At 41.9% G+C, this 17,215-nt stretch overlaps 1 protein-coding gene across 1 annotated transcript in view; it reads right to left on the bottom strand.

Annotated features, from left to right (window-relative positions):
* Nucleotides 1-16,972, bottom strand: part of LOC133386878 (calcium-activated chloride channel regulator 1-like) — a 55,283-nt gene extending 38,311 nt beyond the window's left edge. Inside the window, exons 1-5 of the mRNA XM_061630649.1 lie at nucleotides 16,817-16,972; nucleotides 10,921-11,061; nucleotides 10,363-10,513; nucleotides 9,191-9,299; nucleotides 8,115-8,283 (exon numbers count right to left, since the gene is read on the bottom strand). Coding sequence (XP_061486633.1) covers nucleotides 8,115-8,283; nucleotides 9,191-9,299; nucleotides 10,363-10,513; nucleotides 10,921-11,061; nucleotides 16,817-16,972 — 726 coding nt within the window. The remainder of the gene's footprint in view (nucleotides 1-8,114; nucleotides 8,284-9,190; nucleotides 9,300-10,362; nucleotides 10,514-10,920; nucleotides 11,062-16,816) is intronic.
* Between the last annotated feature and the right edge of the window lie 243 nt (nucleotides 16,973-17,215).

Genomic DNA, 17,215 nt, shown 5'->3' with positions numbered 1-17,215 from the left:
AACAGTCAGAGAGAATAGAGAGTTCAACGTCTAAAAAGGGAGAAGAAAAACCAGAGCCCTTTTGGACTTTTTTCTCTCAGAGTTCTTATATTCTGTTGAAATTCATTAAAAATCAGCCATGTTCACAGAGTACCTTAATCTTGTTACTGACCTTGCCCCATACTCTGATCTTCATCTTCTGCAGTTTAAAAGTTAAAAAAATGCCTGGCTGATTTTTAATATATTTAAGAAATTTTGGCTTGAACCCAATTATGTCGGGCATGCTCAGTAAGAGCCAACTGTCAGTGTTCTAAAAGCCAGACTCACAGCTGCTTGGCTTGGCTAATCAGGGGGCCATACCCACATCAGACTTTGATTTCACTTGAGACAGTCATGGCTTCCCTCAAAGAATCCTGGGAAGTGTAGTTTGTAAAGGGTGCTGAGAGGAGACTCCTATTCTGCTGGCAGAGCTTCAGTGGCCGGACTGGTTTAACAGTCAGCCACTCTTATTGAAGGTCTGTGAGGGCAACAGGGCATCTCCTAGCAACTCTCGGCACCTTTCACTAACTACACTTCCCAGGATTCTTTGAGAGAAGCCATGACTGTCTAAAGTGAAATAAAGACCTGGGGCAGCTTTGGTTTAAATTTGTGTGGGAGGCTACATGTGCCAGCTGTATTTATTTATTTATTTATTTATTGAATTTCTTAGTCGCCCATCTGGCTGGCTATCCAGCCACTCTGGGCGACGTACAAAATAGGCATACAAATATAACAGACATTAAAATTCTGAAAACAATAATGATAAAATACAGATAAATAACGATACAGATAACAATTTAACATAATGTTCATAAGATACCCCAAAGTAGACAAGCCGTGAAAACAAAAGCAACAAAGTCTGAGTCCCTCTGAAACATGACGAAGTTTCCATCTGGGAGATCTGCTCAAATTCAGCCATCAGTTAGCAGGCTTGACACCCAATACAGCCTTGAAGATCTTGACAATCTTCACAAAGAACCCTCATCCACAGAAGTGCTGGGCCACATTCCCTGACGCTATGCATTTCAGCAACCTCTCACACACCTCTAACACACAGCCTCTGCACTTATTTATTTAAGAGACTATCTACTAAAATGGTACAGGGAGCAGAACACAGGCCAACAAATGACTGCCACAAATCACCAGCCAATTTCTGTACCTTATTGCACTTTTCCAGCGAGTGGAATTCCAGATTTTGAGGTTTTGTTCTCTTTCCTTCACTCACTTTCTCTCCTATAAATTTAAAAAAGCTAGCTTCTTCAAGAATAAAAAGGTGGGGAAAATGCTGAAAAGCAATGATATTGTTCACAATGTTTTCCTTTTGGAAAGGGACTTCCCCTCTGCCCAGTGCCCACCCATCCAATCTCCTCCTCCCCTCCCTCCTCCCCACCCCTCCCTCAGGTCAGTGTTGGACTATGACCTGGGATTCAAATTCCCACACAACCATGAAGCTCACTGGGTGACCTTGGGCCAGTTACTGCCTCTCAGCCTCAGAGGAAGGCAATGGTAAACCACCTCTGAATACCATTTATCATGAAAACCCTATTCAAAGGGTAGCCATAAGTCTGGTTGATGTGAAGAGAGTCCATTTCCATTTTCAAACATGATTGCACAGAAATAAATCCCATTGAACTCAAAAAGTATGCAACTGATCAAACCCATCCTCCTATCCCATCCCTCTTGCCCCTCCCCCTCCCTTTGCCCCTCCTCCCATACCCATCCCCCTCCAATCCCCTCCTTCCCCTTCCCCTTCCTCCCCCTCCCCTTCCTCCTCCCCATGGTCAATTTTACCTATCTTAAGCATGATTGCATGGAAGTAAATACCATTGAACTCTATAAGCATGCAAATTATCAAACCTGGCATCCCCTCCCCCTTCCTCTGCCCCCCTCCAATACGCTCCTCCCCCCTCCTCCCCCCTCCTCCCCCCTCCTCCCCCCTCCTCCCATGTTCAGTTTTTCCTATCCTAACCATGACTGCATATGAGTAAATCACATTGAACTGAATAAAGCATGCAAATGATCAGACTTGCTTTTCCCCTCCTTCCCCTCTCCCTTCCTCCTCCCCTCCCTTCTTCCTCCTCCCCTGCTCACTCCAGCCCTCCTGCCCTGTCAGTTTTACCTATCCTAAGCATGATTGCATGGGAGTAAATCACACTGAACTCAATAAACATGCAAATAATCACACCTGTCCTTCTCCTCCCCTCCCCCTCCTGCCTGCTCCCATCCCAGTCATCCCCTCTCATAATAACCTTCACTGTACTTAGCAACTAGCCTAGCACTGTAGCACTGGATATCCCCTTTGGCACCATGTGTAGTTGTAAAGACCCATTTACATCCAATGGTCTTTCTCCCTTCTGGTGGCTCTGTAAGAGTCCATGTTTTATTTTTGTGAAGAGATTCTATTTCTTCTCCAGCAGCTTGCAGCCATTTGTCTTTCTCAGTATCTGGCATCCCTTCAATGTCTCACCAATTGGAGGGCTTTGGTATCTCCTCCACACTAGTTAGAAGAGACAGCCTATTGGGTGACATCCCTTTGTTAGGTCTGCTTGAGTGTTTCAACTCTTGATCAGTTCTTGCACCCCCTTCTTGCTTGGGTTCACTTGAAGTTTCAAACTTCACAGCCTCTTCTTCTTGCTGCGATTGCTGCATGGTTTATTCTCCTGTTGGTATGTTTAGCTTGTTTCTGACATTTTACTGGTAGTTGGGTTTTGTTTCTCATGGAAGTATGCAATACTACGCACCGTGATTGTTTCTGTGGTAGGATCAATTATTCTGTAGCCTTTGCAGCCCAATTCATAGCCAACAAATATTACTTCTTCACTTCTGCAGTCTAGTTTGCCTCCATTCTTTGGGAATGTAAGCATACACCCTAGATCCAAACACTCTAATATGCTTTACGCTTGGTTTGGTTCAATTCCGCAGTTTCAGTAGTGTTGCTTCTCTGCATTTAGTGGGTAATCTGTTTTGCAAGTAAGTGGTTTTCATGATTGCTTCTCCCCAAAATTTGTTATGAAATCCACTATCATGAAGCATACTTCTTGTCATTTCTAACAGTGTTCTATTTTTTCCTTTCTGACACTCCATTTTGTTCTGGGGTAAAAGGAATTGTTTTTTCACATTGAATGCCTCATTCCTTTAGGTATTCTTCAGTATCTTTCCCTGTGTATTCACTGCCATTGTCAGTGCATAATGTCTTGGGCTTTCTCCCAAATTTATTGCTCACTCTGGCTACATACTCTTCAAGTTTTTGTACACTTCATTTTCTCTTTAAGGAGGTAAGTGTAGACATATTTTGAAAAATTGTCTATAAAAGTAAGGAAATAAACATTCCTTCCTGATATCATTACAGGTAAGGATCCACAGATGTCACTGTGGATTAAATCCAGGGGTTTTCCCAATTGCACTTCAGCAGATGGCCTCTAGGTGGCTCTAGCTGCATTAGCTTTAACACAATCAACACACTTGAACTCAGATTTGCACATTTTAATGTCTAAATTCTTAAATTACCTTTCACAAGTTTTGAAATGCTTTCAACATTTCTGTAGCCAAATCTGCAATGCCACAACCCCATGCAATCATTATGAAGACATTCTTTAGTAGCATTAGCTTGCCATCACACACACTCTACTTCATAAAGGTCTTCATTACTTAAAAGTCATCTCATAAGTAGTTCTCTGCCTTTGAACACAAAACAATCTCTCCTAAACAAAATACTGCATCCTCACCTTGTAGCTGTTTTTAAGCTTATCAAATTGTTCTGTAGAGAAGGCACATAGTAAGCTCCAGGAATGCACACCTCACTGGTGCTCTTATTTATTTATTTATTTATTTATTTATTATTTTATTTATACCCCGCCCTTTCTTCCAGCAGGAGCCCAGGGCAGCAAACAGAAATACTAAAAACATTTTAAAACAAAATAAAAAACCTTAAAATACATTAAAACAAAAAGTTAAAAACATTTTTAAAAAAACTTTAAAAACATATTTTAAAAAAGGGTTAAAAACATATTAAAAGACATATTAAAAGTAATTCTAACACACACAGACTCTTTTCACCCAGTTTACATTTTAAATGAACTGTCCCTTTTCCTTGTGTGTAAATACATTGTCCTTCAGCAAGATAAACTGTGACTTTACCATCCATATCTATATCTGAGAAAACTTCCAAATTTTTGAAGAAATGTGAAGTTGCCCCACTGTCTATGTAAATCTTGTTGTGGGTTTGGTTTGAATAAACTCTACCAATTATTTGTTTTGCAGTACATACTTTATTTCCTTTTTCAAAATTATTTTCTGGAGAGGCATTTCCCCCTACTCCTTTGTCTTTTGGTCTTGATGAATCATTCCCTTGGAATTTGCCCTTAAGGGTTTTCTCAGGTGAGGGCAAGCACTTTTCGATTGCTGCTTACTTCCACAAAGGCTGCTTTCACACATGGGGCTAATAGCGCTAGTTTAACGGATTAAAAAGGTAGCGCTTCGTTCCGGATTTCAAAAATCCCTTTCACACTGCGGTACCTGTTATACCAGCATTTTGCGCAACAGTCTTTCACACACAGAGCACAGAGCAGAGTTTTTGTCCCCCCCCTTCATTCAGCCTCACACGATACCGGATGAGCAGGTCTTCACCTACCTTTGGTTTGAGGCCTGTTCTTTTGGTGCGTGGGGGGGTTTGAAAGAGGCATGATCGCAATCAGTTGAGAGGCACGGCAGCACAGCAGCAGAGGCTCTGGTTGAGCACAAGCAGCAGCAGCACAGGCTGCTCTCTCAGGAGCAGCTGGGATCGGCTTGGAGGCGTGGCGGTGGCAGCGCAGCAGCACGCAAAGGCTGCATGCTAGGAGGGCTGTTGGTAAGGGCGGGAACGCACTGTATGCTGGGAAGGCTATCACGTGAGCAGCAGCAGCAGCTAGCACAAAATTCCTGCAATCTTCCGGGTTCCCAGCCTGCTATCGGAATTTTTCTGGTATCATTTATTGCGGAAATTAGCGCTAAACTTCCACTACATTCCACCAGAATTCCGGAGCTACCCATTATGTCGTGTGAACGCTCAAATTTTATGCGCAAATTAACAGGAAATAAATTGTCAGAATAACGGAATAAAGTGCAGTGTGAAAGCACCCAAAAGAAGCAATGCTTTCCTTGAGTCAGTATGTAGGCTCAGTTTTAGTTTCCTCATTTTGTATCTGTTTTCTTAGATTATTTTCTTGTTAATGTTCCTGGACAAAACTCAAAAGTTTTTCCTTAACTGGAAATTAATTATTCCTTCATATTTTGGAGGCAAAGTATTGAGCAAAAGGCCAATCTTAGCTGCCTCAGGTAAATTTATCTCCTGTTCCTCCAATTCTCTTACTGTTCCCAAGAAAGAGCTCATATGTGCTGATAATTTGGATCTTTAAGCCTCGTTACAGAGTTTTAGCATCAAGGAAACTTGAGTATTCATTGTGTTTTGTTGAAAAACTTGCCTTTCCCACATTTCACTTGCAGTTTGCTTTCTTTAATATGGTCAACGAAATCATCACTTACCGCTAGAGATATGTGTCTCATGGCTTTCCTGTTTGCAGCATCCCATTCATCTTGTTTCTTTCCAGACATCTCTGGACAAAACTAACCCCAAATTATTCAATACCATTTTCATCTGAAAGGACCATCTTCTGTAGTTTGAGTTATTTAGCAACTCAATGGCATCAGACCTCCTAGCAGATTCAGAAGTAGCCATCCTTTCTTATCTAATCTGTTTATTACAGATTCCACAGACTCCTTTTTCTTTTTCCTTTTATAAATATCCCATTATGTCTGGGCCCATAAACCTATGAAGAGAGTTCCTTTCTGAAGCAGAGTTCATTAGAGATATAAAAAGAATATGAAAGAGAGTGGTGTTTATCTTAAACAAAAATAAACTCATTTTATTAAGAAAGTTCACATGGATAGAAAAGCCTAATCATCTACACTAGCTGAATTCAAATGGTAGGGACGGAGGAGGAGGACCTGGAAGTGATGATAGCCTGAGAATATCAGTCTAGCCAATCAGAGGCATGCTTAAACTTTAGGAAAGTAACAAGGAGAGAATTCAAGCAGGGGCCCTTTCAACTGACTAACTATATCTATTGCCCCTGATGGCCAATAGATTCAGTGAGACAATGCATTGATGGAAGTGAAACTTCCAACAGTGTACACTGGACCAACCAGCTGAGAAGCACTTGGTTGTCAGCTAGCCACCTACCTACCAACTGAGCATTAACTAACTTTCCTCCACCCCCAGTTTATTCACTCACCCCTGCTTGCCCATTCACCCATGAATTCACCAGCTTGCCTACCTGGCCATTCACTCTAGGCAATCTCCTGCCCAACAGCAGGGAGGTTTAATGTGCCCTCCAGCACACACATGCAACCTTTTGTTGCAGAGTCCTGCATAGCAATAACAAACTGAATTCTCTGAATGTGAGTCTTTAATGTAACGAAAGCAACAGCATCCACACACAAGAGGAAGGTATCAGCAGGCTTGAGAGGGAACACCAAGGTATGCAGAAATACAAAGTTAGGTGGAGAAGGAATCAGACGAGGAAGGAAAGGAGCAAGAGATAAAAAAATACCTGAACTGAATTGACAATGGTTATTTCCCAGCCACTTTATCAATCTCAAAATTAGCTGTTTTCTTTCAGCATTATTTCAGGGATTCTTTGGAAGAGGAAGAGAATGAGACCTGCCACCATTTTCATTTTCTCAAAAAGCCCTGTTCTGAGATGTTTTGTGGTAATTAAAAATGGTGACCACCATACAAAATGGCTGCCACTCACTGGAGGTCACTAACATAGTAGACAGCAGTTAACTATCTACAGAGAAACACACTGTGTTACACAGTTAATGGATTCTTCCTCCAGGAGCTCATTTTATTCAAGAGTTCCAGTGTTAAATAACCTTACAAAGAAACAGTAGTGATTGAAGCAGGCTTATTAAGGATATAAAGTCACAGTGTGCCATTCTATGCAACCCTATTTCTTAACGCTGGACTATCAGGGAAAACATTTTTTACATTTTGTCTTGCAACACACACACACAGATGTTTTAAAAGAAGGTTTTAAAGGTGTCCTATGTTACTTTTGCAGGGGAGGGAGAAATAAATTAACAGTGGAGCTCTCTGCACGTCTAATTAGAAATAAGCGTCATGGGTTCAATGGGACTTTCTCCCAAGAAGAATCAGTGAAATTATGTGGGGGAACAAAATCTGGAATGGGACAATTTTATGAACCAGTTTTTCCTTGAACTACTGGGTCAATATCATTAATTTTGGAACATTTTTTCTCCAAAACCTAATGAATCTTATTGTCATGCCTCCATCGGATGAGTCCGCAGAGGAGGATGAGGAGCAGTTGATTTGCACAGCAGACCCAGGAAAGGGAACATGTGGAATCACCCAAGATGCAGCTCCAGACCCCCACCTCTAGAACATAATCAGGACACACCTAAAGCCCCTCAGTCAGACTCAGAGAGTGAACAGGAGGCCCCTCTGCCCCTGCAGAGCAAAGACGCCTGTAAGTAGCAGAGCAACACAGGTGCTCTGGCCATTTAAGGCTACAAGCTCCTGGGAGTCTGAGGACTGATTGCTATTACCTGAAGTAAAAGGAAGTGAGAGGCCTTTTGCCCTCAGCTGAATGCAATGTCAGATACCCTCGCCAACCATGCCAGACCCCGTTGAATCTAGAAACCTGCTTTACTGGAATATTGAACCCTTGACTTGCTACTGACCTTGTTTTTGGAAGACAAACTGGTATGTTGAGCTCGAAACCATAGACCCCTCTTTGCTTACCCTCGTTATCCTCAACCCTTGACTTACAACTCAGCCTCTGCCTGGCCAGCTGCCAGCTAATTGTTTTACAGTGCCATTAATCACTTTTGTGCAGCCAGCAATGACTGACACTTATTAGTAAAACAATCAGCATGACCTTGAAATTATGGTTTTATTACTGGCACAATTTAAACTCCAAACTCCAAAAACATATTTATTTGAGCAAAAAGGGGGCACAGAATATCTTGCATTTTTGACAGCAGATATCAGATAAGAATGAATCCTATAGCTTCCAGCTGACATAAATGATACTTACAGAAGAGAGACTTTGCATGTACATTATAGATGCTGGAGTAGTTTGCTGTTTGTCTGGAATAAATTGGCACACGGATTCAAACAGCTGAGTTCGGCGTTCAACTTTGCATTTTCTATTTTTTCCTGGGCTAAGTGGGAATATATATTGACCAGTAACACCAGCTGAGCATCTAATCAATATAATAGAAACAGAGATAGTTAGTTAAAAAGCCAATTATTAAGAAAATATGGATTTCTTAAGGACTGCATTTAATCTGAAAATTTCAGATTGTAAAAAATCACAAGGGCTTCATGGAAAAATATATTTGAAGCTGTTCAGACAAACAAAACTAACCAGATTCATACCAGAGAAAATATGGAAATGGTTTTGGAAGAAAATACTACATTATATGATATGTATCCTGTTCCCCACCTTCCGCCATGAGCAGCAGGGCTGTATATGTGGTGGCATCTCTACAAAGCCCTGCTGGTGTGAGAGTGGAATTGGCATTGCACTCTGAGTGAGTGAGCTGATTGATGATTATGTGGGGAGGTAGAGAGAGAGTAGGCAGTAACTGGGGGACTGACAGGTGGGAAGGACATTGCTTCACTTTGCCCTAATCTCTCCTGTTTACTATCACCATCATAGGTTAATCCTGTGGACCAGTGGTTCCCAAAGTTTTCTTCCCCACAGACCACTTGAAAATTGCTGAAGGTCTTGGTGAACCATTTAATGATTTTTCTGCCTGTTGTGTAGCATTTGTAATGTGCTGTGCTTGATACTGTATGATTTTTAGCTGCATTTTATTCTTTGTTTGTAATGAATATAGAACATAAGAAATAAAAGAAGCAACAAAATATAATTAAAAATCAAAATGAATATATAATGCAATGGATGTGCCATCTCTCGTCTTCAGTAACAAACCCACCTGAACTACCTGAACGAAGCTTGAGGATGATTCATGGTCCAAGGACCACAGTTCGAGAACCCCTGCTCTGGACAACCGTTCACACCACAATCAAACTAGCAAGTCCAGGGCAAACATCATCCATTAAAGACTGGTTAAATGAATTGGAGATATACATTTGGGATGGTACCTTGTTGCTTCAGCCTTAAGTGGCCCAGTATTATAGAAAGGTGCATTGTTGTTATATTCATCAAAGACACCCCATCTGAGATGAGCCCACTCATGGACAAAAACTCTGCCTGTGGAAAGCCAGCAATAAGCCTAATTGTGACAAAAGTATTTCAATTTACAATATACATTTAGTGATTATAACATCCCGCCCCCCAAAAAAATCTAAATTAGATTTGAAAAGCTGTGCAATCACACCAACAATTAAATATCTATAAAAGGGATAGCCAACTTTCCAATATGAGGATTGCTGTAGTTTTAATAGTTGGGCTGCTGTTTGAAGAAGTAATTATATTTCTACTGTTCCATGGACAGATCAGTTTTAATTTAGCGTTCCTTGTCAAGACCTGGGGACAGTACACTGTGTAATGGACAGCTCAGAGGACAACGAGGCTCCAGCTCCATTCTTGAGGGAAGAACTTCCAGGAGCTTCTTTGGGACCCTCCCAGCCAGAGATACAACCCTGCCACCCTCCTCTGATTCAGAAGAGGAATCTCCCACATTACCCATATCTCCCTAGACCTACAGAAGACAACGCCTGCCACAAAAAAAAGAAGGAAAAAAGTGAGGGCCCTTTAACAGTCAGCTCTTCTATCCACTATAGATCCCATCAACATGTAAAAGACTTCACTTGGAGATAGATACCTGCAGAGACAAGAGGTCTCAGCAGGACCTTGGGAGCTCTCCGAGATCATGTGCCCTGGGCGCTATGGATCCCTGACTCATACCATTGACCTCTTGGTGGAACACTGATGGGCTTCCCCTGTGAGCCTTGATCTCTCACAGAAGAGGACTTTCAATGATTATGTACATTTTAAGTCAGTTGTCAATGGCTTCAGATTAAGGGGTGATATGGAAATGGCAGTCACAGTGCACAGTCTGAAAATACATGAATACAGTAACTTTGCTGAAGTGAAACAGGAGTGTGTTTAGCTAGCTTCAGCAAGACAGCTTTTATGGGTTGAAAATATACCATGAACCTGACTTGAAAATACTGCTGATTTGTTATCTAAATGTAGGATTCTTTAGAGAGATTCAGCAAATGAAATTAAACCATTCATTGCTTCTCAGGACTTTTTTATTTTCTTTATTATCTTTCCAAAAAAACAGACACTTTGAATTAACAGATACTACCTCGTGATCCATAAATATCATGCAAACTATCATTTGTCAGGAAGTTAGGTGTGAAATGAATGTATCGCCCCCGTTCCCCACATCCACCGTACTGCAAGGTGTAGGGATCATCACCATATTTCAGGAAAGAATCTGCCACTATGATATCGGCCTACAATAAAATAGAACATGGTTTAACAGATCAAGTCTCACACACACATACACAGAAACAGATATTCAGAGATATACCGCTTCAGAACCTGGAGGTTACATTGAGCTGTTCTGGTTCACAGTCAGTGCTAGAATGTCCTCCATGAATTTGTCTAATTCCCTTTTAAAGCCATCAAAGCCAATAGTCATCATTACATCTAGAATATTAAAGTGTGTACAGCCTAACTATATGCATGTTTACTTGAAAGAAAGTCCAGTTGTATTCAAAAGTGAGTACATACACAGTGAGTATGTATTAGATCACAGTCTTATTTTGTAATTTTCTCCCAATAGTTTTTTTGCGTATGCCCCAATAGTTTTTGAAATAGCAGAAGCACGTTTAAACCTTAAAGTATACTCCAGACTTACCTTATCATAGGTTTCTGTAGTTACTCCCTTATATACATCTTTCTGTGTCCATGTTAAAGGAATTATAACTTTTGCAGTCTTGAAATAAAATCTTTGCTTTGTCGCACTGAAGAGATACGTAGATGCTTCTTTAATCATATCCTAACAGAAAAAGTAAAGAAAATGCTGATGTGTTCAGTGGTTAGTAGAGATGGACAACTATGTTGATTTTGGTTTCTCTCTGCTTCTGATTTTTCCAATCTTAAGTTCAGCCCTCCACATTTCCACATAAGTTTATGGATTTTATTTTGAACAGCCCTCTGAAAAAGAAATCACCATGTTGATTTCTCCTAATGTACAAATTGTTGTAAGCAATTGTGCCTAATATACACATTTTTGCAAAGCAATTTTGTATAATATGATGCATTTTGCATGTTACTATACAGCCACAAGAGTGGCTGTATACTATAGTCAGCATGGATTTTTTTGCATTCCACAGTGTTAAATTGAAAATACCTCCCATGCCCTTCTGATGCTTCCCATAAACTCATTACCAAACACAGCCTTACAAACCTATAGTCCTGAACTCATAAACGCTTGCTTAACAACCAGGGCCAGCTCCAGGTTTCTAGAGGCCCATGGGCAAAGTATCAGGGGGGCCCTTGTCCTCTTGCTTTCTTCCTCAAACCACACTCCTCCTCCCACTTGGCCTCGCCGTTTTAAAGTAAAACAAAACGCGAACAGAAAGACTGGGATGACAGAGGAATCAGGCAGGGGAGAGAGAGAAGGAATGCCAGACCTCTCTCCTCAAGTTCATCAGGGGCATCCCTGCCATGGCTCTGGAGGCCCTGTTGCTTGCCCTGCAGCAGAGCATACCATGTAAGGAAGCCTCCTCTTCGTCCTTTGCCCCTTCATGGTCCAGACTGGCTTGGAGCAACTGCCACCGCTCTTTCCTTCTGCCCTTCTGCTGGAGGACATTTAAGGGATTAATACTACAGAAATTAGGAAGCAACTAGCCTAGACCATCCCAACATCAGCACTGAATGAGACAGTTGCCAAGTTGAGGAGACCCTCTGGGCTCAGCTTTTCAAGTCCATAGTATTAACCCGTCAATTTCCCCTCCACTTTCATGAATCAGATAAAAAGATAAACTAGCGGTGTGTGGGGGAAACACTTCCTGTCCATTAGAATAGGATAGGATTGGCAACAAGCAGCAGAATCCATTCCGCTGGGGCCAGTGAAGGGCCCCTCTGCATTGCTGGGCCGTCTGCCAGTGCCCTACCTGTGCCACTGCTGGAGCTGGGCCTGTTAACAACCCTCTAAATTTTCATGGTGATACATAAAACAGTCAGAGAGAATCGAGAGTCCAAAACATAAAAACAGAGGGGGGGGGAACCAGACCCCTGTTGTACTTTTTTCTGTCAGTGTTCTCATAATTTGTTGAAATTAATTAAAAATCAGACATGTTCACAGAGTACCTGTAATCCTATTACTGCCATGCCCCATACTCTGGCCTCCATCTTCTGCAGTTTAAAAGTTAAAAAAAAATGCCTGGCTGATTTTTAATTAATTTAAGGAACTAAACATTGGAGTGAATGATAAGCAGGGGCATGCTCAGTAAGAGCCAACTGTCAGTGTCCTAAAAGCCAGAGTCACAGCTGCTAGGCTTGCCTAATCAGGGGGCCACACCCACACCAGACCTTTATTTCACTTTAGACAGTCATGGCTTCCTCCAAAGACTCCTGGCAAGTGTCATTTGTGAAGGGTGCTGAGAGGCGACTCTTTTAACAGTAAGCTGCTCTGATTGAAGTTCTGTGAAGGGAACAGGGCCTCTCCTAGCAACTCTCAGCACCCTTCACTAACTATACTTACCAAGGTTCTTTGGGAGAAGCCATGACTGCCTGGTGTGGATGCGGCCAGGGATAGCTTTGGTTTAAATTTGGGTGGGAGGCTACATGTGTCTGCTGTGGAATAAAAAGATGGGGAAACCCCTGAAAAAGAATGATACTGTTCACAATGTTTTCCTTTTGGAAAGGAAAGAGGCTTCCCCTCTGCCCAGTGCCCATCCACCCAATCTCCTCCCCTCCCCCTTCCCTTCCTGCCCCTCCCCCAGGTCAGATGCACATATCCTAAGCATGATTGCACAGGAGTAAATCTCACTGAATTAAAAAAGCATGCAAATGATCAAACCTGCCCTCCCCTCCTCCCTCTTCTCCCCTCCCTTCCAATTCCCTCCTTCTGCTCCCTTCTCCACTCCCTTCCTCCTTCCCTCTCTTCTCCTCTCCCCTTCCCCTCCTCCTCCCCCATGGTCAGTTTACCTATCCTAACCATGATTGCACGAGAGAAAATCCCATTTAACTCAATAAGCATGCAAATCACCAGACCTGCCTTTCCCCCCTTCCTCTTTCCTCTTCCTTCCTCCTCCATTCTTTCTCCCCTCCCCTTTTCCTTCTTCCTCCTCCATTGCAGCCCTCCCCCCCTCCCTCCCCATGTTCAGTTTTACCTATCCTAAGCATGATTGCACTTGAGTAAATCGCACTGAACTCAATAAACATGCAAATGATCAAACCTGCTCTGCTTCTCCCCTTCCCATCCTGCCTGCTCCCATCCCCATCCTGCCTGCTTCCCTCCCCCTCCACCCCTCTGCCCTTCCTCCTTCTCTCCTCCCCTCCCCCTCCCCTGTGGTCATTCACCTATCCCAAGCATGATTGCAGGAGAGCATGCAAATGATCAATCCATTCTCAGCAGACTTGCAAAGGATCCCATTTCTTATCTCCCAGATTAAAAAGCAGAGAAATCCACTAATAGGCAAACAAAACCCCTTGTGGTTTAAGAACATACCTGTACCAACAGATATTTCTGTCAAACTTTTAGGAGGGGTCTGAAACGTGACCCGCCGTATGAGCGGGCCCTACTGTATCTGAACTATATCAAGTGTCTTAATATTGTTCCTTTCTCCTTGCAAAAACAAGATCAGCACAGCACATGTCTTGCTTCTGTTATTTGGGCTGATTGCAGGTGTTGCCACCACTCACCATATGCTCAGAGGCACATATTGCCAAATTCTTCCAAGCTACACAGGAAGTGGATTGGACTGTGAAAGGCCAACCCAAATTGTGTTTGCATTTTGACAAATTTGTAGGGAAGTCCAATATCTCAGAGAGGAGTTCAGGTCTCCTGCTCCCCTGGTACATTCACTATAGCTGCCCAATTTCCCTGCTTTGTCAAGTTTGACAGAAATATCTGAAGGGTATATTTTAACTAATATATGCCCTTATATGAACACTTTACCTTCCTATATGCATTTTTATTCACACTACTTGGCTGGAGAATTGCATTGTAAAATTCAGTCAAGGGCAAATTTTGAAGGTTGCTTCAATTTGCATATTGTTTCAGAAAGTGTGAATTAGGTAAATTTACCTTTAAATGTGAACTGATTTGAACTTCAGGCTAGCATGTGTATTTAGGTTTATAGAATGTGCACTTAGGTCTTTTCTGCCTTCCTCCTTTCCTGAACCTGGAAGCTTTGCATATTCCTTTAAGAATTTGGAGGGAGAAGCATACTTCCCTAAATCCCATTCCCCAAGAAGCTGGCAGATGTGTGCCACATACTTGCATCTGGCACATTTTTTGTGGATCCCCATTTGCCACTAAGCACCACGTGACATTGACAGGAATTAAGCATATCATATATTCCTGATATGGAGAAAAGTGTTGGGAAAGCTGTGTCTAGAATGAGGCCATTTTAAAAAAGCCATATTGTTTATGGAAGTCTAGGTTATCATACTTTGGACACATCATGAGAAGATATGATTCACTAGAAAAGACAATAATGCTGGAAAAACTGAAGAGAGTAGAAAAAGAGGATGGCCAAACAAGAGATGGATTGATTCCATAAAGGAAGCTACAGACCTGAACTTACAAGATCTGAGCAGGGTGGTTCATGACAGATGCTCTTGGAGGTCACTGATTCATAGGGTCACCATAAGTCGTAATTGAACTGAAGGCACATAACAACAACAAACCCTGTGCAATAACCTCAGTGGGAGAGTACACAATCAGCCCTATTTAATGAAAAGGCTCCTCAGCATTGCTCAATCAGCCTATGCAGGGGTGTAGTTGTCCAGGGTCCTGTGGGGTCTTAGACCCTTTACTTTTTGGAAGCAGGATCCCTATGTGTCCAACATCCTATGAGCCAATCAGCATGAAAAGGGGGGTAGCTGCTGAGAAGAGTCTTCTAACATGCTTCCTTCTTTCCTGATGATTGGACCCAATCAGAATGAAACGTGGTGAGTCAGCTACTGAGAAGACTCTTTTTATCAGCTAACACCCTTGTCATACTCCTAGAGACATCAGTTATTGTGGGAAAAGGCATTAACAAGGATCTCATTTCAATCCAGCAGCAAAGAAGCAGGGGGCATGGCTGTGACTATCACGAAAAGACCCTGCAGTTCTAAATTTGCCACTACACAACTGAGCCTAAGAGAAGATTAACAGAAAAGTCTGAAGTGGGACATTTGTAAATTTCTCCGTCAGTGTGGCAAGGGGAGAGAAAAAGGAAAAAGATCCCAAAACAAAACAGGAGAGGAACAAGATCCCAGAGCAGTTGAACTACTGCAACACTAGGCAGGAAGCTGAAAACTAGTACACTGAAATCATCTCCCCCCTCGGGGGACCACTGCCATCTGAACTGAGTCAAGTGCAGGAGGAGGTTCTTCCCACTTCTGGAATGATCTCCCCAAGAAAGCTTGCCCAGTGCCTACTCTAATACCTTCTTAGTGCCGTACGAATACGTTTTTATTTTCCATGGTCATTTATTTCTTAATTTTATCTGTGCTGTTTTCTGCAGATTTGATCTTCTCGTTTTTGGATTTTTTAAATTATTTTTTTACAATGAGTTACATCCAGACAAGGTTTGTTGAACTTAGGTCCCATTGAAATCAATGCAACAAATTAGTCATGACTTAAGTCCCTTTAATTTCAACAATGCAACTAACAGCATGTTTTTGTGAATGTCCACTAAGAAGTAAGTTCAATTGAGTTACATGCAGAAGTGTGTATAGACTGCAGCCTAACTTAGTTTGAAGCCAACCCTTTGTATTTTATTCTGTATTGTTTTGTTTTATTTGAAAAAAATATTTTTATTCAAGACTGGCCTTTAAAGTCTTAAAAGAAAAGAAAAAACTAAATATATGGTCTAAGATACTGTGGTTACTTTAGACATTTGAAAGGGATGTGTGGCCCCCTCAAGTTAATTTACTTCCATATCACATAATATCCTGAAATTTGGTGCTCACAGACTCAGTACACTTTGCTTAGTTAAGGAAACCTATAGATGTGACACATCTTTTAATCAAACCTTGCACAATATTTACCTCAGTGTACAGTCCAGTAATCTGGCACAAAGCTAACAAACCACACACCAGGCGGCATGTTGGGCTTTGAGAGTTCCTTTGCTGTTTCACCATTATCATTCCCTTCATTTCCAATGTCATTGCTTAGCAGCCAAAATGGCACCACCCATTCACAAGAGGAAGGTGTCAGCAGACTTGGGGGCAATACAAAGCTTGCAGAAATAAAACAATTTGGGGGAACCTTAAGGGGGGACACCTCAAAAACAGCCTAATGAGGAATAAATGTACTCACTGACTGCAGAATGATGGTTAAATGTTGTGGAGAAGGTACCGGCGAGAGGGAATAAAATGGAGTATCCTGAAGAGGGGCATAGCAGATTGGAACACTGAAGACAAGCACTCTACCAACATTTTCTTCCAGATCCTGTTTGCACACTTGAATGAGCTGCGTGAGTGAGTGAGTGAGATTTCTAGTAGCATTTTTCTAGCATATCATAATTTGACAAACTCACTAATGGATAAGATGCTAATTCAATATATTCACAAACAGTGAACAATCTTACCTGTATATTGTCAACAATTTTGTTGTCTTCAGGTACCCCAGGATTGATTGCAATGACAATGTCTTCAAACCCACCATTGTTGAGCTTGACTATGGTGCCCATCACCCCACATAGTACTTGTAACAGCAACAGAAGAAGCCACCAATTAAGCACCATCTTCACTTGCGCCACTTACTCCAGCCTCACGGAGAGAAATAACGGCACAGAAGAGTTACTCATGCCTGTGCTTTTATAGACAGATAGATACAGAGAGAAAAGCCCTGTATGTTTTATGACAGGTCACAGGACTTTGTTCTGCCAAGGAAATTCTGCTGTTTGTTACTGTGGCTACATGATAACAAGTTGGGGAATTCTTTAAAAAACGTTGTAAATTAATCTGACCATGCATTTCCTCGTTCT

This window comes from Rhineura floridana, chromosome 6 (assembly GCF_030035675.1).
Source record: "Rhineura floridana isolate rRhiFlo1 chromosome 6, rRhiFlo1.hap2, whole genome shotgun sequence".
Taxonomy (NCBI): Eukaryota; Metazoa; Chordata; class Lepidosauria; order Squamata; family Rhineuridae; genus Rhineura; species Rhineura floridana.
This window is presented reverse-complemented; position numbering and strand designations above follow the sequence as displayed.